This window comes from Ceratotherium simum, chromosome 1 (genome assembly GCF_057802395.1).
Source record: "Ceratotherium simum simum isolate JZ-2026a chromosome 1, ASM5780239v1, whole genome shotgun sequence".
In the NCBI taxonomy this organism is placed as follows: domain Eukaryota; kingdom Metazoa; phylum Chordata; class Mammalia; order Perissodactyla; family Rhinocerotidae; genus Ceratotherium; species Ceratotherium simum.
In genome coordinates this window covers 4,382,197-4,405,071 of record NC_141900.1, presented here as the reverse complement: position 1 = coordinate 4,405,071, position 22,875 = coordinate 4,382,197, and the positions used below count along the sequence as shown (strand labels likewise).

The following is a 22,875-nucleotide window of genomic DNA, read 5'->3' as shown; positions in this document are numbered from 1 at the left end:
TGGTATTGTATCTAAAAAATCATCACCATACCCAACCAAGGTCATCTAGATTTTCTTCTATGTCCTAGGAATTGTATAGTTTTGTATTTTACATTTAGACCTATGATCCATTTTGAGTTAATTTATGTAAAAGGTGTAAGGTCTGTGTCTAGATTAATTTTTTTTTATGTGGATGTCTAGTTGTTCCAGCACCATTTATTGAAAAAGCTATCTTTTCTCTATTGTATTGCTTTTGCTCCTTTGTCAAAAATTAGTTGACTATATTTATTTGTAGCTATTCTGTGCTTTCTATCCTGTTCCATTAATTGATTTGTCTATTCTTTCCCCAATAACATACTGTCTTGATTACTATAGCTTTATATTAATTCTTGAAGTCAGGTAGTGTAAGACTTCCAACTTTGTTCTTCTTCAATATTGTGTTGGCTATTCTAGGTCTTCTGCCTCTCCTTATAAACATTGGAATCAGTTTCTCAAAATTCACAAAATAACTTGCTTGGATTTTGACTGAGACTGCATTGAGTCTACAGATCGAGTTGAAAGGAACTGACGTTTCGACAATATTGAGTCTCCCTATCCATGAACATGGAATATCTCTCCATTGTTAAGTTGATTTCTTTCATCAGAGTTTTATAGTTTTCCTCATATCGATCAGATTTCTACCTAAACATTTCATTTTTGGGGGTGCTAATATAAATGATACTGTGTTTTTAGTTTCAAATGCCACTTTTCATTGTTGGTATATAGGAAAGTGATTGACTTTTGTATATTAATCTTATATCCTGCAACCTTGCTGTAATCACTTATTAGTTTCAGGAGTTTTTTTGTCAGTTCTTTCAGATTTTCTACATAGACAGTTATGTCACCTATGAACAATTTTATTTCTTCCTTCTCAATCTGTATACCTTCTATTTCCTTTTGTTTTCTTGTTGCATTAGTTAGGACTTCCAGGACAATGTTGAATAAGAGAGGTGAGAGGGGACGGCCTTGCCTTGTTCCTGATCTTATCAGGAAAGCTTCTAGTTTCTCACTATTAAGTATGATGTTAGCTGTTGGTGTTTTGTAAGTGTTTTTTATCAAGTTGAGTAAATTCTCCTCCAATCCTAGTTTGCTGAGAGTTTTAATCATGAATGAGTGTTGAATTTTGTCAAGTGCTTTTTCTACAGCTGTTGATATGATCATGTGATTTTTTCTCTTTAGTCTGTTGATGTGACGAATTGATTTTTGAATGTTGAAACAGCCTCACATACCTGGGGTAAATCCCACTTGGTCATGGTGTATAATTCTTTTTATACGTTTTTCGATTCAGTTTGCTAATATTTTATTGAGGATTTTTGCATCTATGTTCATGAGAGATGCATGGAGAGATATGGATCTGTAATCTTTTCTTGTAATGTCTTTGTCTGGCTTTGGTATCCAGATAACAATGCTCTCATGAGTGAGTTAGGAATTGTTGCCTCTGCTTCTCTCCTTTAGAAGCGATTATAGAGAACTAGTATAATTTCTTCCTTAAGTGTTTGGTAGAATTCACCAGTGAACCTCTCTGGGCCTTCTTCTGCTTTTTAATGCACAGTTCAGCCAATTTTTGAAGATGGTCCATGGGACCCAGTTAAACCCATTGTAGTGGTGTGGAGTACTTCATTCTCCTCCATCATGTCATCTGCTCTAATTCCTAACAGTTATTTCTACTTTTTACCTTATTTTTGCTATTGGCATTGTTCTGCATCCTCCTCCTTAAAGCTGTTCTCTCTTATCTTTCCCCTTTTCCACTAACTTCTGCTTTATTTTCCTCAGAGCTTGGCCTCTGGGCCCATTTCACACAGACCACAGGGCTCTGTACAAAAGGAAGCTTCACCAGTTCACAGTGGTCAGAATCACAGCTTTCTTCAGTGATGCCGGCTTTCCTGCATCTATCTGGGCCTCCCTTCACGGGCAAATTAACCACCAAAGTGAGCCCTGGTTTTCTGAAAGTTAAGTGAGAGGATGATTGACTCCTGTGTATTATTTGTAGGATTGTGTGAGGAACATTGTTGAACTTCGCTTTGATTAGTGCTCACAACAACCCTTGGATAGGAATTGTCTCCATTTTATAGAGGAGGAAAATGGGCTGAGAGCTAAGCTCTGTGAGCTGAGGCTGCCAAAAGCCTCCTGTGGAAACCTTCTGTGGAAGGCTCCCAGATGCCTTCCACAGAAACGTCAGAACACTGGGAGGGTGTGTGTGTGTGTGTGTGTGTGTGTGTGTGTGTGTGCGCGTGCAGGTGTACGCACGTAGTGTAAAATTCATATTTAAACACTTTTTTTGCTGGCTTTAACTATTTTTTGTGTGTGTGAGGAAGATCAGCCCTGAGCTAACATCCATGCTAATCCTCCTCTTTTTTGCTGAGGAAGACCGGCCCTGAGCTAACATCTATTGCCAATCCTCCTCCTTTTTTTTTCCCCAAAGCCCCAGTAGGTAGTTGTATGTCATAGTTGTACATCCTTCTAGTTGCTGTATGTGGGACGCCGCCTCACCATGGCCGGAGAAGCGGTGCGTCAGTGCGTGCCCAGGATCCGAACCCGGGTCACCAGCAGCGGAGCTCGCGCACTTAACCGCTAAGCCACGGGGCTGGCCCCTGACAATTTGTATTTAGTATGATCTTGTAATTGTTTTATCTTTTGGAAGCAAGTCATTCACTTCAGAACAGTTGGATGGAATTTGCAAGTTTTCTGTTTTCCTAATATGTTTGTTGTATTTGTCCAAGCAGAAAGTTAACTGCAGGATTGGCTTTTTCAGTAACAGACCCTGGCTGCCCAAGATGGAGCCAAGATTTGATCACAGGTCCTTACTCCAAATTTTGTCTTCTCCCTAAACCACAGGTTTCTGTTACTCTAATAACCTAAAACAAGAATTAAAGAGTTGTAAGCTGCTACTGTCTGCTTCTGAAGATTTTTTCATTAGGGTGGGGTGTCTGAGAATGAGGTAGGAATTGAGGTAGAGGAAGAGAAGGGAAAGGGAGAAAAGAGGGAAAAAATAAACTTCTTACTATAATGCTGTATTCTTTTTATTCAATACATACAGCCATTCACATCTTTTTCACACTGCATACATTCTTCTATAGTAATATCAGTTTGATCGAACAATATAGATACATGTTCTCAATTAAGTTATCTCAAAGAAGTAATTTAAAATTTCTAAATTTTAGGTGAGCAAGTGCATGATAAGTTTATCCTGAGAAAGACATTAAAATATCTGTGACCCTGTTTGGCTCTCCAAAAATCTTCCAGCAGAAAATTTTTATTTTGTTAATGAATTAAATGTACAAAATATAAAACTACATTTTAATGCTAATTACTTACTATAAACAGTAATAAAATACATAAAACAAGAGAATTCAGTGGGATTATTAAAACATTTTTGTTGACTACTAAGTTAAATACTAAAATATATTTTTATGTAAAGGATACAAAATAATAAATGTTTAATATTATGGATTTCAGTTTATGAAGAAAATATTAGCAAAAATTTTAAACTAACAAATGCTACAATGTTTTTATATTAAATATTTAAAACTTCAAGGCATAATAAATTAATCTTTTTATTAATATAAACTGTATTAGAATATTCTAGAATTAAATATTTTATTGTACCAGAAAAATTATTTCTACAAAGATTATAGGACCAAATAATGGAAAAGGCTGTGGGCTTCTTCTAGTTAAGAGTCTAAACAGTGGATTTCAATAGGAATGCCACCAACAGAGGCAGACACAGTAGGAAGTAATGTCAGCTGATGATGGGTAGGAAGGAGTTGGTTCTAAGGCACTGGGACATCCCAGGCCAGCAAGGCACAACGTCTCAAAGGCCACGTGCTTAACATCCCAGACAAATGCAAGAAGCAAAACCCAACACTTGCACCATCTATGCAACAATGATGTCAAATCTGCTTTAAGAGAAATTATTTCACAAGAATCTATATTAATAAAATATAACAGGAGACGTAAATATAGCTGTAACATAGTCAGATCATAGTTAGCCGTTAGAAAATGATCCTAAATGCATATTGTATCGGAGGTTATTTGAGCTCTGCTGGTGTTGGCGCAGGTGGAGACGCTGTTGGACCTGCAACGCAAAGTAAAGAAATGAGTTGACATTTCTTGATAAATGACATTGATAAAGATGACATTTTTTATAAATTAAAAAATTTAACCTATTAATTTTAAATAAAAGAAAACATACATTTCTGTACCTATTTATAAGGATTATTCCTGAAGTCTACGTAAAAATTTAGCACATGGTCCTACTTGCAGGCACAAGTCATGCATCGGAAACATCAGTCTCCAACTCACACACTGCTAGACAAGAACACAGTGCCCCGTTGGAGACGTGTAAATTCATGAGTCCCACCTCTACGTGTTGAAAAGTCTGCTGACAGGAGCATGCTGAGCTGAACTGACGGGGTGAGCAGAATCTCTCGAGGTGAGTGGGCAGGAGGGAGGCGACTCAGACTAGCACGCCCGCACTCCTCCCCAGCCCCCAGAGGACGCTGTGTGGCTCTCGTCCCTGCACACCAAGTCCTATGCACCTTCATTAATGCCAGCTCTTTCAAAGAACAATACTGTGCCAGTTATCTAAAGGCCAGCTTTCTGGCATGCCCAAAATGTCTAGAATTGCTGCAGAAATTGTGCTAAGAAAAAAATAATAATCCTGTGTCGTGTAGAGGGAAAGAAGCGTTAATAAGAAGCCTTGATGAAGTCCAGAAAGTTACAGCAAGAGGCTCTTCAGTGGAGAGTTTTCCAGTGGAAAGGAAAAGGCATGCTCTGGGCTGGCCATTGTTTCGTCAAGATAAAAGCCAAGACAGACAGGAGAAGAAATAGGAAACAGAAGGGGAGAGCATGTGGCCGCCGTCAACTATAGCACTGGGCTGAGGGTCAGAAATCCTGGTGAGAGTGGGAGTGACACCTGGGAAGTGACACCTCCGCTACCCAGACAACCAGAGGAAGCAGGTTCCCTCAGCCAAATGGGGATTCTTCCAGATTGCAGGGGCAATACTGCTCACGTAGTCTTTCATTAATTTTGAATAGTTAAAACGTTCCTCTGAGATGAAGCAGGTCTTGCTGCTAATTTAAACACAGAGATTACATACCACGCTCAATGATTTATTTCCTGGTAGAAAGTTTATGGACTTATACTAATGTTAAATGATAGTTCCTTGATTGGATTATGTATTTTGTTGGCAGTGGAGTAAATTCTATCTACATCAGACCATGCAGAAAAATAATGCTAAAAATCCTACAATATCCTGTGTAGGTGAGCCTCCCTGCCCGCTGTGTTTGTATTTTTAAGTTGGAGCCCTCCCGTGCCTTTTCACTCTCTTTTCCATTATTTAAACCCACATCTCTCACATGGTGTGTGATACAATATATGTCTCTCAATGGAACTAAACTTTGTTTTATCTTGTGTAATATGCATAAAAGAATAAAATAATCTTGTAATAATGTAAGTGGTCCTTCTTTTGCTGTCCCCAAATTGTGTTTCGAGAGCTCTGATTATTTAAAGAGTAGAGGGCACCGGCTTTTGTGGTTAGAATACGTGCGGTTTGGAGCAGGACCTCACAGGCTGCCCAGAGGTTTCCGCTTCAGATTTAAGAAGTATGTCCATCGATCTTTTTGTGTGTAAGACACTTTTTATATTTGGATGCAGGTCAGTTTCTCTGTAAATACTCACTTGGGGGAGAAGGCTCTGGAATAAAGAACAAGCACATTAGTTGTTCAATTTAGTAAAACAGACTAAGTATTACAAGAATTAGTACTTTTAATAATTACTTAAAGAATTAGTAAAAGGCTGTATTACTTCAAGTGATGTCATAGGACACAACTGCCATTGTAAAGTTCAAAAGTGCACTGTTTAACAACATCGAGTGTGAACTTGTCACATATCCACCATGACAATGGAGAGAGAGGGTAAGTCATTAACAGAACTGGCCAGGGCCAACCTGGTGACAGTGCAGAGCGAGCAGGTGCTGATGACATCCCCCTAACCAGGTGGAGGCGCCACCACCAGAGTAAGGAGCTGGGTATGGAGACGCAAGCAGATCCCACTTACAAAGCATCTCATGAAACACTTCAGATGCTTGAAGAGAGGCAACACACCTTCCTCCTCTCTATCAGAGAAATGAAGCCTCAAGAGTAAAGTAAGTTGCCTACAGGCAGATGGTCAATAATTGCTAGAGCTACGGGAACTCCACTCATACTCGGTAGGCTTTAAGATGCGCATGGCCAAAAAGAAGACTAATTCTACCTGTAACTGTGACTTTTAAAAATCAAAACTAATATAGTATTTTTGAACAGCTAATTACAGGGAAACTTCTAAGCTATTCAGAGTTTAATAATAAAGCTTAAGAAATGCTGATAATGGAATAATTTCAGGCTTGAATTGTGAGTTCTTTTCAAAGAACTGAGGGCTTTTTATGAAGCTGCCTCAAGGGGACCAACTGCTTACACGGAAGGTCAAGCATTGCAGGGAGCAGGATCTTGTGGATCCAGGAGACTAAAATTGTGATCATTTATTCAGTATACCAAATGAAGTATCAAAATTTCTGACAATTAAAAAAAAAAAGTAAAGCCACAGAAATCATGACTTTGCTATTCATCTGAGTAAAGATGGAAAAAGCAAAACACATATTATCCTCACGAGTATCTGTAACCTCAATACTTCTGTAGGTTTTTTACATGGTTTTTAGATTACTCATTATGAGATACATAATGAGACAAGAAAAAGTCCATTGCTGCCATCTCAATGAACGAAAACCTCAGCGAGTGTGGACTGCTGGGTGCACCTCACCTTGAACTTCCTCAGAGCCTCCAAGAACCTCCGGGTCTGGGCACGGCTCTGCCTCCTGCTGCCCTTCAGGGTCTTGCGCAGACTGAGAGGATGCGGGTGCTCTGCATGTCTGCGGGGTCCTCTTGTCTGAATCAGCTCGCTGCTGTAACCACTCATCCTTATAACCATTGCTAATAAGTTTGGAAAAGTTTGTGGGTGAACTGGTTTTTTGACCAGGCCTCAAAAAGAGAAAAATTAATGTCAAACTTAAGTACAAAGGTTCATGATAATCCAGATGCGTTCTCGGCCAACATACTGATAATAAATGAGATGTGTTATCGTCCTTTAAAACATAATAGAGATATTTCTCTCTCTCTCTCTCTCTCAGTCTCTCCCCCCACCTCTCTCTCTTCCTCTCTATTTCCCTCCTTCTCTCTCAATCTCAATCTCTCCCTCTCTATTTTCAAGCATAAGGAAGTATATTTCCAAGCATCCCTTGTACAGGTGAGACCATGCTTAGTTCAGTTTCCAAAACCTTTCTCCATGGCAGCCAATTAGAAAGACAATAATTCTAGCATTTCTCAGGAAGCCTTCTTCAGAAAACACACCCCTTCCCTGTAGTAATGGGGTGCTCAGACTCTATTTAATTTTTTTGACAAATTATTAGTTCCTTAATTAGTTCTTCCTTGTGCCCATTAAAGATTATCTGCTGCTTCTTTGCACAGCTTTGCCTTCTCTCTGACATTTCCCTCTGCTGCTGCGTATTTGCACGTCTCGTTGTAACCTACGTTGAAGAGTGACAGGGCAGTTTGACGTAACGGAGGCAGCATCAGCTTGGAAGTCAAACAGGTAACACGTGTCACCCGACATACCTGTTCGCTCTGAAACTCAGGTTTCTTACTTGCAAATCACTCTGTTGTTAAAGGTATTCCTAATGGCCCTCTCTCTCCCTCTAGATATATATACATATATATATATACATTTTTTTTCTCCCTCCCAGTCTGAGCGTGCTGCTCTCATGGCTTTTGTCACACATAATATAACTGATTAATTGTTTTTCTCCCCAATGGATGAGAAGCTGTGTGAAGAATGAGTCAGACGATTAATGACATTGATTCAGACACTAACTAGGATTCTGGGAAGGTAACGAGAGCCAGGAGGCCTGAGGACCTCACTCTCCAGCTGGAGATGAACCAAATGTCAGAGCGCCTCATAGGTTTTCCAGCCTAATGCAGAGCCAGAGCACTCACTGTGTGCGGACACCAGGGTCCAGGCCTTGGTGACAGAAAACGTCAGGACTGAGCAACACATACGTGTAAGGACAAGTGGCCCCAAGTTTAAGAGACGAGCCTTTGTGAGGACAGGTTCCAGGAGGCAGGTCTCAGGCAGGACACAGGCTCATGGAGAGCAGGGCAGCTTGTTGGAGAAGTTCAGCCTCCGCAAGGCAGGACCCCACAGCAGAGACACAGAAGGGGGACAGATGTGCTCCACAGGGGCACAGACAGACACCAGGAAGGAAGGAAAACTGGGATAGGAGGCGAGTAGACAAGGCTGGGCCAGGGCTTTGTATGCTGGTCCAGGGGAAGTTGTGACATCAGAGTCACATTACGGAAATGTGTTGCTGGGAAGTGAATATCATTAGGCCGACATTAGCATAGCACGTTGTTGCCATCATTGTCACTGTTGTCACTTGTTCAAAAGATCAAAGACCAAACCCCAACTGAATCCAGACAGTGTTGGCACTGCCCATGCACTTACATGGGAGGAAAGGAGAGTCTACTTCCTGCAGGGTCTTTGGGGGCAAGTGGAGTCCCCACTTTGCTTGGATACTTTGAGTTAATGGCTGGTAGCCTCACCTGTACGAAGAAACACAAAAAACCCTGATTTAGTGAAAAGTGTTCGGCAGCTCAGACGCTAAAGGAGAAGAAAACTCACAGACGGTAGCAGAAGTACAAACCACCCAGGCCTGGACTCGCAGCGTGGCCATTATTTGACTGGTCAACAGCCACAATGAAATATAATTCAACAACAATCCCATCCAACACAGCGGTTCTGAAAAGAGACTACCAGTAAGTCAAAAGCAGTTGCTGTATTCAAGCAAAGATGCATCTACTCAGAAAGAAAAACAGTGAACAACTCACAGTGTGAAATACTAAAGGAGAACCCGGTCTTAAAGGGACTCTGGAGAGGACAGGGTGCCCCCGCCCGCAGGTGGACAGCTCCCCGCACCGTGTGACCCTGAGGCAGAGCCACTGTGGAGTGGCTGTCTTGGAAGAACCTCAAATTCCTTCATCCTGAACTGTCAAGTGGGAACCAACGTGGAGCCAAAGGGAAAGGACACTGGGGTTAGAGACCTGTCCTTCGCTCCTTCGCTCATCCTTGAAGATGGGCTTCCACACTGCCCAGCTACGGGAAGAGAGTGCTGCACCAGGGTGACGTGCCCGCCTGTCCATCTGCCCTGGCGCACCTGCACGGCAGACACTCGAGTGTGTGTGTCAGTGAAGGACTGATGGAGACCACCTGATCCTGCTAAGGAATCCCGGAGGGAAGAAGGCAGAGATGGGAGGGGAGGGAGTGGCATCTGAGAAGGGCCTGTGTGCACAGGAGAGGACGGTGCTGCCGGAGGGAACTGTGCGTGAGGCGGCGAGGGAGGAAAGGCGGATGTCGGGGGAGAGTGGAGGCAGACTCGGAGCGGAAAGACCAGAGGGGCAGGGGGATCTCGGGCCAAACGTCAGGGACGCCTGAGCCAGGTGGCAGCAGGGGACAAGGAGAGCGGGGCTGATCAGAAGCAAAAGCAGGGCCCGGCAGATGACGGACACAAGGAGTGATGGAGAAGGTGACTCCCAGGAAGAAAGCGCCCTGAGCGAGTCAGCGGGGAGAGGGGCCCAGAGCAGGCGAGGGACTAAGTCTGGAACGGAGCACTGTAAAACCTTTAGACAAAGGCACAGGAGGAAGGTCGTGTGGCCTTGCTTAGGCACAGATTTCATAGATGCAATAACAAAAGCAAAGTCGTAAAGGAAAACAATTGATGAATCAGACCTCAACAAAAGTAGGAACTGCTGTCCTTCAAAGACACTGTTAAGAGAAGAAAAAGACAAGCTATAGACTGAGAGAAAATACTTGCTAAACTCATCTCTGGGCAAGAATTTGTGTCCAGAATATATAAAGAACTCAAAACTCAATAATAAGAAAACAAACAATTAAAAAATGGGCAAAAGATTAGAACAGATGCTTCACCAAAGAAGATATATGAATGGCAAAAAAGAACATGAAAAGATGTTCAACCTGCCATCAGTCATTGGGGAAATACAAAATAAAACCATGATGAGGAGCCCCTATTAGAACGGCTTAAAAAAACCTGACAAGGGGCAAGCCTGGTGGTGTAGTGGTCAGGTTTGCACGCTCCGCTTCAGCGGCCTGGGCTTCACAGGTTTAGATCCCGGGCGCGGACCTACACACCACTCATCAGGCCATGCTGTGGTGACGTCCCACATACAAAATAGAGGAAGATTGGCACAGATGTTAGCTCAGGGCCAATCTTCCTCAGCAAAAAAAAAAAAACCTGACAAAACCAAGTGCTGGTGAGGACGTGGAGCAACTGGAACTCTCTACACTATGGCTGGGGCGTGTAAAATGGTGCAGTCGCTCTAGAAAACAGCGTGGCAGCTTCTTGTGAAGGTAAACACACACCATATGACCCAGCAATCCAACTGCTAGGTCTTTACCTATGTTCACACAAAAACTCTGTTTTCAAAGGGTGACGGTGACTTTATTGATAATCGTCAAGCACTGGAAACAAGCCGAGTGTCCATGAACTGACGGATGGATGGATGAATGGAGAAAGTGCACCACTATCTTACAATGGAAACTCCTCCAAAGCACAAAGGAAGGAACTACACATATCCGCAACAGATGGCTCCCGATTTGTTATGCCACGTGGGAGAGGCCAGGCACAAGGACTATATACAGTATGGTTCCACTGAGGTGATATTTGGGAAAAGGAAAGACTATAAAGACTGAAATCAGACCAGTGCTTGCCAGGGGCTAGGGTGAGGGGAGGGGTTGGCTACAAAAGGGCTTGGAAATTTGGAGGTGATGCAATAGCTCTGCACCGTGATGGTTGTGGTGGTTATGCAATGTATGCATTTGTCAAAACTCATAGAGCAGTGCTCAGTAAAAGGTGAATTTCCTCTGTGTAAATTATGTCTTATAACAAAATAGGAAAAAAATGCTACAAGGAAACAGCAAAAAACAAAAGCAAGCAAACAAAACCCATGGAGGTATTGCAAGCATTTACAGGAAGAAAAGATGGCTCTTCAGAAAGAGGAGACAAGACCCACCCCAATCACCCTGTAGGTGAGCGAGACCCCATAATGCTGGTGACACTTTTCCCTAAATATTGTGGCATCTGCCACATGCCGAGTGAGGGGCTAGAGCATGGCTGGGAAGCTCTGTGTCCCAGATCCTCTCCCTGTGGCCCAGTTGCAGGGCACAGGTGCACATGGGACGGGACAGCCAGGCCTGTGAGAGGCTGGGGAAAGAGGCCTGTCAAATTCTGCATGACTCACTAGCTTAATGGTGTGGCACGTTTTCATGTTAAATTTCTTACTCTAGCTGTGCCAGGCCCTGCAGGACACGGGGAGAAAATTAAAAAACTCCCCCTGGTCCTGTGCAATCGATGTTCCTGGGAGGCGAGTTGTGTACCAAAGTGACGATTAAAATACCTGAGGAGGGCAATCCGGGCCCTTCCCCACGTGCTGCTCATCCTCCTAGATGGGAGCCAGCACCACGTTCCTTCAATTTAACTGTGGGCAGTGTTTACATTTTTAACCACAACTCCTTTCATCCTACCCCCTTATGTACGCACAGGCGGGCACGGGCTGGCTTCACGTGCCCAGATTGTTCAGCCCCCAGCACAGCTTTTGTCAAAGGCTATTAACTAACCCCACTTGATTTGGGGTTGGTACAGCACTTAGCGTTTTCAAGTTCTTCTAGATGTGCATTGTGACCGTGGTTAACACTCAAAGGTCCCATTTATTGCTGGATAGCTTAGCCACTAACATACCACCAAGAAACAGACCAGATCCTTAAAACAGTCCATTTCATTGATTGTGCAAACAACCCAAAGCCAGAATCACAGGTGGAGGTGCGGATGTCTTGAAGAAAACAGATGGCCTGACGCAGGAAACTGACATTTCCCCCGTGGTGTTCAACTGCTCCAGTCCCTGAAATAAACTGTCAGGGTTTCTCCTCAAACTCGGACACTGAGAAGTCAGGCTGGGGAGTCAGGCGCAGACCATCCACCACACCGACAAGCGCCGGCGCCAGGAACACCCAGCCTCCCCGCATCGGGACAGTCTAGTCTTGCTCTCATTATCAAAGCACCGCTGTTGTTTTTCGCATGCACCTCACTGTTTCTCTCACGAATCCCACGTCCCAAGGACTAAGGCTGACCTCAGACCTCGGTGCTGGAGCCGGCGGACTTTGCAGAGCTCTGGGCAGTGGGGCTCCAGGTGGTGATGGGGTCAAGTTATCACAGCCTCGAAGCCACCAGCTAGAGGTGGCTTTTGAGTTCCCAAGTGCTCCTTTGAAATACAAACCCCCTAACAAGGCTTTCTCCTTGGAGCCAGTTGCTCCTTCGTGGTCAAATACACCCCCGGGGGTTTGTACAGAAGAAAAGCATCGTCTTCTCTTCCTTTATTATCAATAAAGAATATTTCAGGGAAATTTTAGCTTAAATACTTAAATAAAATGGAACTGTTCAGAAATTGGATAATGAAGAAACATAAAATGTCCTTTCTATATGTGCAGGATGACAAGTGGCATGCCAGCTTTCCCCTAGATAAGCATTAACTAGCTAAAACTTACTTAGGTAACCTCACCTCATAGAGTCAACATTCATGAAAACACAAAGGAAGATTCTATTATCATGGCCTCTTGCCTTTCAGTAGATGCAAACTTAGAGGACAGAACCCATGGTGGTGTCATGGGCAACGCGAGACAGACCTCCTGCTAAGGATCACATCACTCATTCAGAGAGACAAGCAGAGCCAAGGCGTCTATTATGGCTCCTGTCACCTTTTTTTTCTCCTTTTCAAGTTCCTCGGCCTCCCTTTGCCAAACTGTCTTCACATCAAAGTCAAATGGCCCTCTTCTGGACTCATAGTTACCGTTGGCCTGATCGGGGTTAAACTCTTCATAAACCATGTAATCTGGCATGGAGACAGCAGGGATTCTGCAGAAACAGATGGAGAGTTCCAACTTGATGCCACTTCCTGATCTCTCCTCCCTCCCTCTCTGCCTCCCTCCCTCCCTCCCCCTTCTCTCTTCCCTCCCTCATTTCTTTCCCGCCTCCTCCTTCCTTCCTCCCTCCATTTCCCTGCCTCTGCTTTTATGTAGTAAACACCGTCCTTTTCCTCCTCCCACACCAGAGCTTGAAGACCCAAGTGGGCTGTGTCAACAATAGTGAAATGAGATATATTAAATTACAAATTAATAATATGAATTATTTATGAATTAATAAATTTCAAAATAATTATTTCTTTTATGATATTATCCACTCCTTTGTCCTCTTAAAATAGCTAGGCTATCCTCAACATTTACCATTTCACATGATCATTTAACAATAATAAATATAACCTTCTTTTGTTTTCTGTTAGATAGCCATTTTTACTGTGGGTATTTAAACTTCCAGCCTGTTTTCCCACACAAACAATGTATACAGGAAGGTCACCCACAAGCACAGAAGGTTTGAATGGCAGAGCACACTGAAGTCAACCCTGGAGGACCAGGTACATGTGTCCCACACCAAGCGTCTGGGAGGCTGCAGAGCTGACCCACATCCTGCTCCTCCTTTGCCACTTGCTCAGCAGTGAGCAGCGTGGCACCTCAGCTCCGGGAGCGTGGAAAGCGCCTGGGCGGGCTAAGGAGCACAGGTCTTGGGTGCCTGTGGGCTTTCTCCTATTTCCTCACCACCCTGTGCATCCCAGGTTGGGAAGGACTTACTAAGCAGGCTAAGGGCTGGGACTTGACCCTAGCAGCAGTTAGGGCCAAGAAAACCTGGGGCGGGGGAGCAGATTTTCAATTTCATAGTATAACTGGATAACTGAAGTAGGCTGGGCTTGGAGCATGGAGGGGCTGGGACTGGAGGAGGCGCACTGCCAGGGGCAGCAGTGGGGGAAGTGAGGAGGAAGCGGGCAGAAGGGGAAAGGGGGAGGAGAGGAGGAGGGAAGAATAGAGAGGGGAGGGAGGAGGGGAGGGGGAGGAGAGGATGCAGGAGAGAGAGGGGAGCGGAGGGGAGGAGGCGGGAGGTGGGGGAGGGATGTAGAAGAAGCTGGAGTCCTCCAGGACGCGATGCCTGGCAGGAACTGGGCTAGTCAGAGCAGGGGAATGGAGAAAGGGAGAGAAAAGAAGGGGGTCCCACCTCTCCCTGAGACAGAGGGCTGGAAGAAGGCAGCTTGGAGGCCCCTAAGGTCTCAAGGAGAGGCCAGGGAACAGAGGTCAGAGGCTGGGAATGCAGGCTGGGAGGTGACTGCAGTACTCTGGAAGAGAAACCACAGATGTGGCCAAGCTGCTCAGGTAAGGTGGGATGGGCTGCAGGATCAAGAAAGACAGGAAACCCAGCCCACGCATCCCCCTGTGGTCCTGGTCTTTTGTCGCCGGAAGCCTCTTGCCGGTGCCCCAGCCTCCTGCTTCCCTCTCCCCCTTTCCCCCTGCTGGTCCTTGCTGTTTCTCTCTGGATGAGGCTCCCTCAGAGGGAAGCTGTGTCAGTTTTAAAGAACAGAGAAAGAAGAATCCTGAAAACAAAACTGCACTGTGACCACAGGCAGAGCCTCCAGCAACCCTGATGACAATGGGACACATCTGCCAGCGCCTGCTTTCCAAGCCAACCGGGAAAGCAAGCGCTCTGAAGTGACTTTCCGCATTACTGCTCAGTCCACGACAGGCAGCTGGGAAGCTATAGTCTGCATGCCCAAACATAGGAATTTCTCAGACATTTCAAACATTCTGGGGGACAGTGGCTCCCCATAACTCTGTAATCACCATAGAAATTTAGGATTTCCTGTGTTTCTGGCCTTGAATGGCACCCTTCTTCTTCAGTGAGAAGAAAGCTTTGGGATAAGCTGTTGTTTATAGGAGGCTGTGGTACAGAGAACAAAAACTTGAAGCAGCCCCCGAGAGGTACAATTCTAGAGTGCCAAACACGATGGAGATTTCCAGAACTCTGGTGCTCCAACAACTGATGCTGCACCCCCCAAAGAGCTGGCTGTTATGCAACACTACCTGGAGTTGCAATATTACACTATTGGTATCAGTATTATACCTTTGTATATGTAAGATTCTAATTGAGCTAACTTTTTTTTTTTGCTGTAAAGATGAACAACAGTACGATGCGGCACGATACTCACTGTCTCTGGTCGGCCGAGGGCGGCTTGCTGTGGTGGACGTACCAGTCTGGTAAAGAGTAGGTGACCGGGGAGCCTTTCCTGGTTCCGGGGGCAAAGTGCTTCAGCAGATCTCAAAGCCAAGAAGACGCACTGTGAGTGGGCCCCCCGACCCGGGTGCGGGGCAGTACTAGCAGGCCGGTCACAGTTTACGAGGGGAACTGTGACTTCTCCTGGGGGTTGCCTCTGGGCTCTGGGGGCCACAGGACATCAGGGCAGTCCCTGGTCCTCACCGGCCTGGGCACATGCTGAGATATGGGTCCTGCTTGGTGCTTAGGAAGGACATCCCTTGTGCAAATCCCCCCACCCCAATCCCACCCCTCGCCCTGAGGTGGCATCTGCGCATGCCATCATCCATCCATTCCTGGGTGAAGTGTGTCGCTCCCTGACATCTGTGAGGGCGAGACTCCTCAGGTCTCCAGGGGGCTGCTTGCGGGCTGCCCCTCTCAGCTACCCCCACGCCGTCCCTGCAGCTTAAGACAGGACAGCCCGACTGTTCTCCTCTGCCACCGTGGGGCTGTCCCTGGCCCTCACAGCATTTCTGGTGGAAGCTGGCCCTCCAGGTTCCAGTGATAAGTGGGGCACAGGCCCCTCTAAGTCATGTTGTGGGGCGGGGGTGGTAATCCGTGCCTCACCTTGGAGCCCCCTGAGAGGCATGGAGCACTAGGGTCCTTCTCGCAGACTCACTCCAGCCCCCGTTTACCCACTTGCTCTCAAGCTTCCATCCCTCCCTCCCCTGGCTCCAAGGGCCTTTTCATAGCTGGGGGGCTGGTGGGGTGTCAACAGGCAGGGAGCGGGGAAGGACCGGTTTTGCCTGCTAATAAGGACAGCAAAGTGATGATGATAACAGCGGTGGCAGTAGCCAACATCTCCTGATTTCTTACTATCAGTAAGAAATTTTTAACTTTTGATTTTTTAAATATTTCAGACTTAGAGAAAAGTTGCAAGAATAGTATGAATTCCCCTAGACCCTTCCCCCAGATTCCCCAAATGCTAACATTTCATTTCACATTTGCTCTATCATTCTCTCCCTCTCCATCTCTGTCTCCCATTAAGTATTGTCACTGTCATTGCTGTTTTTTGGGAGCATGTGGCAGACCTGAGGCCCCTTCACCCCTATATATTCCAGTGGAAGTTTCGAGAAGATGGTTATTACATAATCACAGTACATGACCAAAGTCGGGAAGTTAGTGTTGTTGCAATCCCTGTATCTAATTTACAGATCTTGTTCGGATTTTGCCAGCTGTCCTTCTAACCAATGGCAGGAGCGTGGAGAGGTCCTGTCTGTGTGCCTTACGTGTAGTGAATCAAATGGTTTCTTCTGAGCTTTTTAACATTAAAGCCCAGACGTTGCCATTTTGTTTCCCGTTCCCCATGACAATCTCCTGAGGGGTAATGGCAGCCAGAAAAAAAGGTTAGTATCTCTCAATGCCACTTACGACAAAGCCTGGTGTAAGCCGTTTTAGACGTAACTCCTTAACCTCTGGTCAGCGATTTCTATTAGGACGAGCAAGCAGTACTTTCTCGATTAAATCATGGACAAAAGTCTGATGCTCATCAACATCACTGGGGAAACCAGTCTGTAGCCTTCATTATTTAGAACATATTAAATCATAAGACAGGGCAATGAGCAGGAACAGCAGGAAACGAACACTGCACAGGCTAGTGAGAAAGTGCTTGCCCGGAGCAAGGCCGTGGAAGTGCAGAGCTCAGTGCTCCAGCGGGCGGACAGTTTCTGAGCTTCTCTCCATCAGGATATAAAACGAGGTGGGGTGAATCGCCACCAAGGTGTCACTCAGGAGAAAAATCCTATGAAGCCAATTCTGAGAATTCAAAGTCTACTCAGTCTTGCTCATAAAGGTAGCACGTCCCTGAAGAGTACGCTCATCCCAAACTGGCTCAATCAACGTAAATTCCCAAAGGCCTCGGGCAAAACTCATAGACTGCACAGTAATATATCTATATGGAAGAGATGACGACCAAAATGACCCATCACTCCCCCCACAAAGCAAGACACTGGAAGTGCCCACAGTGCTCACCAGGCCGGCCACCTTGCTTGGCAAGCTTCACGTACTCGGAGTCTGTTTCTCTGATCCAGTACCTTCGCGTCCCAAGCGCGTGCCCATTGGCTGGTTCCCTCAGATCACTGAGACCTGGGATCTGGGACGCTGGTGGAGCATCCACAGCCTTCTTGGACTGCTGCATGGGAAGGTGGTAATACCAGTCTAGGGAGGGGAGGCCAAGGGTGGAGTTGTTACACACAGAGTTCAGGTTGGTTTGGTCCACTGCCCGAATGATGGCTATGCCAGGGAGGGTGTCTCACCCTCCATGGGACATCGGCACGGGAGAAACCACCACAGGACATCAGAAGGGAGAAACTGCTCTCTTCTAAACACCTGTGATGTGGGATAACCCTGCCAGTTATGTAATTAAAAGGCTCTAAAGCCCACCAGCATGCCACCACTGATCCCAGCAGAAGGAAGAGAGCCTTCCACGAGGCCTGCTGGTTGCTTTGCTACTGACTGCCCCTCTGCTCCAAAGCAGTGAGAGTGGAGCCTCTTCTGCTGGGTTTTCAGCCTCCCAGTGCGGTATCCGAGTCCCCTTACGTGTGTCTTGCACTGTCTCTCTCTTTTCTTTTAATTCTCCATGAAATTGGACATACACATTCCTGAAAAATCCCAAATAGCTTAACATTATGGGCAAGTCTATGGAATATGTGGCCAAATCTTGGTCAAGATTTGATCAATTTAGTAGATTAAAACCACTAAGATATAAATTCCATCACAGAAGTAACAGCCTTCTTGAGCACGTTTACCTGTTTGACAAGAGCAAGAGGAGGCAGGATGGAGGCGCTGTCAGGGAAGCCTCATCCCGTGACAACCTTATTTGAAGCCCCCATACTGCCCCTGTCCCACCATCCCAGGGGGCCAGGATTCAGGCAGACCCGCCTCTCAGATGCTGGAGCCCTGTCCACATAAGCCCCTACACTTTCGTGCTTTCTGCTTGAGGCCAAAGTAGGACATCACGAGAAATCATTAATGAAAGGTGACCAGAGCTCTAGAGAGTTGCCGAAAAGAGAGGAGGGAAGGCAAGGACCTTGGCCAGGGCAACCTCATATGGAAAACTATCTCAGACCGCAGATTCGTGAGGTGGCTGAGTCTGGCTCCCTCCAAAACATCAAGTTGGGTCCCATGAAGTTGAAGCCCACTGAGTGTAGATAACGGATGTGTGATTTCTATAGGGTTGGGGTCCCATGAAGAGGAAGTTGGGTGTGCCCATGTGGAAGGATGAAGGAGAGGAAAGGGAAGGACAGCTTGCTGTCTGCCCTTCCTCCCCACCTTGATTTGAGCTCCAGGGAGAGAGGCGCCATGGACAATGACCTGAACTGGCCTTGGCAGAGCCATGGGGCCCCCTAAGTGGGCATGGGAGCTGAGAGCACCCAGGACAGAGCCCCGCAGGCTGCTTGGACCACTCATGAGACTCCGTGTCAGGAGTGAGAGGTGTTGGCAGAAGCCCAGGGACCTGCAATTATCAGTGTGTCCTCATGACCCCACAGAGGGGAGAGATCGGGGGACATTCGCACTATTGGTGTTTTAGGTGACTCTTTGCATCAGAAATTGATTAACTGCATGTCCAAATATAAGAAAAAATATCGCAGCTGATTGAAAAACTTTGGAAACAAAATTCAGGAAGAATGTAAAATACGAAAGATGCCATTAGCATGGCACAAGTGACTTGTGCATTTAAAAGCAGTTACTAGAACTGGTGGTTGCAAATGCATGACATTCAGGTCTAACAGAGAACCTGCCCCACAGCTGGTGTGATGAGTAATTTTACATGTCAACTTGGCTGAGCCATGATGCCCATATATTTAGTCAAACATGAGTCTAGATGTTGCTGTGAAAGTATTATTTAGATGAGATTAACAGTCAAATCAGTAGACTGAGTAAAGCAGATCACCCCCATAATGTGGGTGGGCCTCATCCAATCAGTTCAAGGACTTTAGAGAAAAGACTGAGGTCCTCAGAGGAGGAAGGAATTCTGCCTCCTGACAGCCTTTGGACTCAAGACTGCAGCATCAACCTTTCCCTGGGTCTCCAGCCTAATAGACTGCCCTGCAGATTTCAGACTTGCCAGCCTCCACAACTGCATGAGCCAATTCCTTAAAATAAATGAATCTCAGATATAGATATACATATACATATACATACAGTGAGGGCCACGTGCAGATACTATATGAGACAAGACAGCCTTGGATAAACTGGCATGCCCAGCTGAAAGTCTGCAACCATGGAGAGGAAGAGAGGAGGAGAGCCAAGTGCACAGAGGGAGGCAATTAGCAGGCTGGCGCATAAATAAAATATACTTCAATTAAGGGCCAGTTGAGGATCGTGGGTGAAAACCTTTTTTCCAGCTCATACATGGCAGCCCTCACAACATCCTGTTGGTCCTGTTGCTCTGGAGAACCCTGACGAATACAGTAGGGGCCCAGGAAAACGGTGCTGAAGAGATCAATTTGTGTAAACACACACGAGTCCCATGTGCAAGAGGTAATCTTTCCTCCAAAGCTAAAAGCTTAGACATCCAAGCTCTACTTAGAACTAAAACTGGGTTTACCATATAAAAATGAATATTTAACACAACAAATCTTTTAAATACCTAACGGACAGTAATTAGCTGAATCAACATTATACAGTTTTGAAAAGGAGGAAAAAAACCATTGGAAAAGGTTTAAAGAATTGTGCAAATGCTCACAGAGAATCAATTTAAGAATTATGAATTTAGGAGCTTCATGCTCTGATCACATGCCGTTCAAATATTTCCTCTTTTAGAGGGAAGGCATTCGATTCTTGCTTTATTTTTCCTTTCTGTGTTTTGATTACTAATTAATCCACAGAGAACAGTGTATCTTCTACTTCTCATTACTGGAAGCTTCGGACAGGCACTGAACTCTCATCCAATCTGCCATTCATAACTGGGTGCAAAGGAGCTCACAGTGAGGGCCTATGTCACTGAGAATCAACTGTCACCACCGCACACACACACACAGGGTTAAAGGGATGAGAATTGTCTTGTAGCTTTTGTCACTCACAACAAAAGTTATGAGTCTTTGTATGACACCAGATCACTCACTGTGGTGTAGATTTCTCTAACGTGGCTTCCATGCCTCCTCAGGTGCAGGACGTGAGCACCTTCCCTTTATCAATCAGGAGACAGGCTGAGAGAGCTCTTTGGTCTCCAAGCCACAAGGCAGTGTCATATGCGCACACACCCCAGGGGCTCCTGCCTCTGGGCTGCCTCGGCCTCAGAGAACAGGGCTTAAAGTCTGGGCAGAGGAGCCACCTGTGAGGTGCGCAACCTCAGGCAGCGTCCTAAAACTCTGTGTGCCTCAGTTTCTTCATCTATAAACTGGGGTTAATGATACCTCGTCGGGGTGCTATGAGGTTAAATGTTAGTGTATAAAAGTGCTTAGAACAGTGCCTGGCTTATGTCGGCATCTCTTAATACTGTTCACGTAGGGGAGGCTGCTCACCAAGGCACGGAGAAGTCACATGAAGGCTAAGAACCCACAGTGGAGAAGGAAAACCCCCAAGCCTCTTGTGCACCGCCCCCTCCCCCCACCCCAGCTCTCAGCCATGGTGTCACCAATAGTGTCACAGTCAGAGCTCTGGGCTAAAAGCACATTTAGATCATGTGAAGGCCACACTCTGTTCCACTTGGGAGCAGGTGTGAGGGGCTGCAGCGTGCCTGTCAGCTCCCACCCTCTCCCTGCCAGCGGAGCACCAAGATCCTTTTCTCTACCCTCTCTCTCCAGCCCTTCTCAAGGTGGGGAGGAATCAAACAAGGCAAAAACAGACCACAGCATCCAAGTCTTCTCCCTTCCCTTCTGCTTCAAATCCTGGGAAGTGAGAAGCCCCACTGCCACATGAACCTGCACCCAACTCGTGTTTCCTGTGTCCACTCACTTAAAGCAGGAGACACAGGTAACCTACTTGGGGTCTAAATCAGGAGCAGGAAGTAGGTAGTCAACGGACTACATGGGCACTCAGCTGAAAATGAAAATGCGTAAGTCAACATTCAGGGAAATAGCTGTGAGGTTACAGACCACTAAACTATTACAGAGAAAATTTCAAAGAGATGCTATTGCTTCAACGACTGAGGCAACAGCGGTAGCCTGGTTTTCTTTTGTTGAAAATAGAGAAAAACAAGACTAATCCCCCCCAACCCCCCTTACTTCCGTTTAAGCCTTGCTTGGACACTGGGGCACAGGAGCAGTGTGCAGCTTTCTTTGAGGGTATCATGCGTTAGTTTCATCCCCAACCCCTGCGGGTGCACGCGCCCCCCACCCCCCACGCAGGGTGCTGGGTTCCCAGCCCGGCCAGCAGCAGAAAGACACACCGCTCTTTCCGCGTGGTCACTCACCGCAGGGAGCGTAGCGGCCCGTGTTCCTCATGACGGGTCGGGTCGGGTGTTCAGGGCTGAGCTGGGAACCGCCGCCAGGAACTGAGCTGCAGAGGCCACCTCCGCGCCCCTGTTTTGTCTGTCCGCCTGCACCTGACACGTATGCGGGCATCTCATTACTAAGGAAGGGCGTGCCCGCCCACGAGGTTATACAGCAGGGGCGCATTCATGCCCAGTGTACAGCAGGGCACACCCACGCGGGTATACAGCAGGGGCACACGCACGCGGGTGTACAGCAGGGGCACATCCACGCCCGGTATACCGCAGAGTACATTAATGCCGGGTATACAGAAGGGGCACGTCCACGCACGTATACAGCACGGGACAACAGGTAATCGCGAGTATACAGCAGGAGCACATGCATGCTGGTATTCAGCTCGGGCAGGTCCACACGGAGTATATACAGCAGAGGCACGTCTGTACCGCGTAGACAGCAGGGGCACATCCAAGCGGGGATCCAGCAGGGGACAACAGGTTCCGAGGTCCCGCCCCGGCCCGGTGCTCCTCGGTCCCGAGTGACAGTCCCCCCTCCCCGGCCCCGCCCCCTGGCCTCAGCCCCTCGCTCACTAGCACTCGGAGGATCTCGGTGGGTGCTGCCCGCAGCACAGGAGGCCGGAGCCTGTACTCTGCCGGCTGCCGCGGCTAATCCCAAACTCCCAGCGCGGCGCGAAACCACAACAACTCGCGTCGCCCGGGAAACGGCCCGGCGGCCAACTGGCGGGTGCGGGTGGGGCGCCGGCAGCCAATCGGGGAGGCGTGCGGGGCCGCAGCCGGCCAATCAGGGCCAGGGGCAGAGCGCGGCCTGCTGTAAACCGCGGCAGGGGGTGGGGCGGGGGCGTGGCCTGCTAGCGGGGGCGGGGCCTGCTGCTGGTCTTCCGCTCCCCTCCAGCGAGTTCCACACAGCGGTCCAGAAGAACGAGACAGAGATTTGCTCGTCAACCTCCCATTTATTTAATGCATTTTTTAAAAGAAGAAGAAGAAGTACCTGGGAAAACTCAGCAAGGACGTTTCTGCCAACGGTGTGTCAGTAGAGAAACCGATCACGTAAACGTCCTTCCTCGCACCTTATTTTTTCAGGAGTGTTTCTGGTGTGTAAGTTGAGACACACTTTGATAAGGCCTGAGGCCGTGTTTCTACGGAACAGTGTTCCGAGTCCCAACATTGGACGTCAGTGCG

The 22,875-nt window shown here is 46.8% G+C and overlaps 1 protein-coding gene across 1 annotated transcript; it reads right to left on the bottom strand.

Moving 5' to 3' along the window:
• Positions 1-3,370: 3,370 nt before the first annotated feature.
• On the bottom strand, positions 3,371-22,348 carry C1H7orf57 (chromosome 1 C7orf57 homolog). The gene is made up of 9 exons (XM_014793647.2): positions 22,267-22,348; positions 21,661-21,792; positions 17,277-17,462; positions 15,202-15,310; positions 12,872-13,028; positions 8,552-8,649; positions 6,815-7,032; positions 5,699-5,713; positions 3,371-4,093 (listed from the first exon to the last, which is right to left on the bottom strand). Exons 2-9 carry the CDS (start codon positions 21,689-21,691, stop codon positions 4,047-4,049), a joined length of 861 nt encoding a protein of 286 aa, XP_014649133.2. The 5' UTR covers positions 21,692-21,792; positions 22,267-22,348; the 3' UTR covers positions 3,371-4,046.
• Positions 22,349-22,875: the final 527 nt, after the last annotated feature.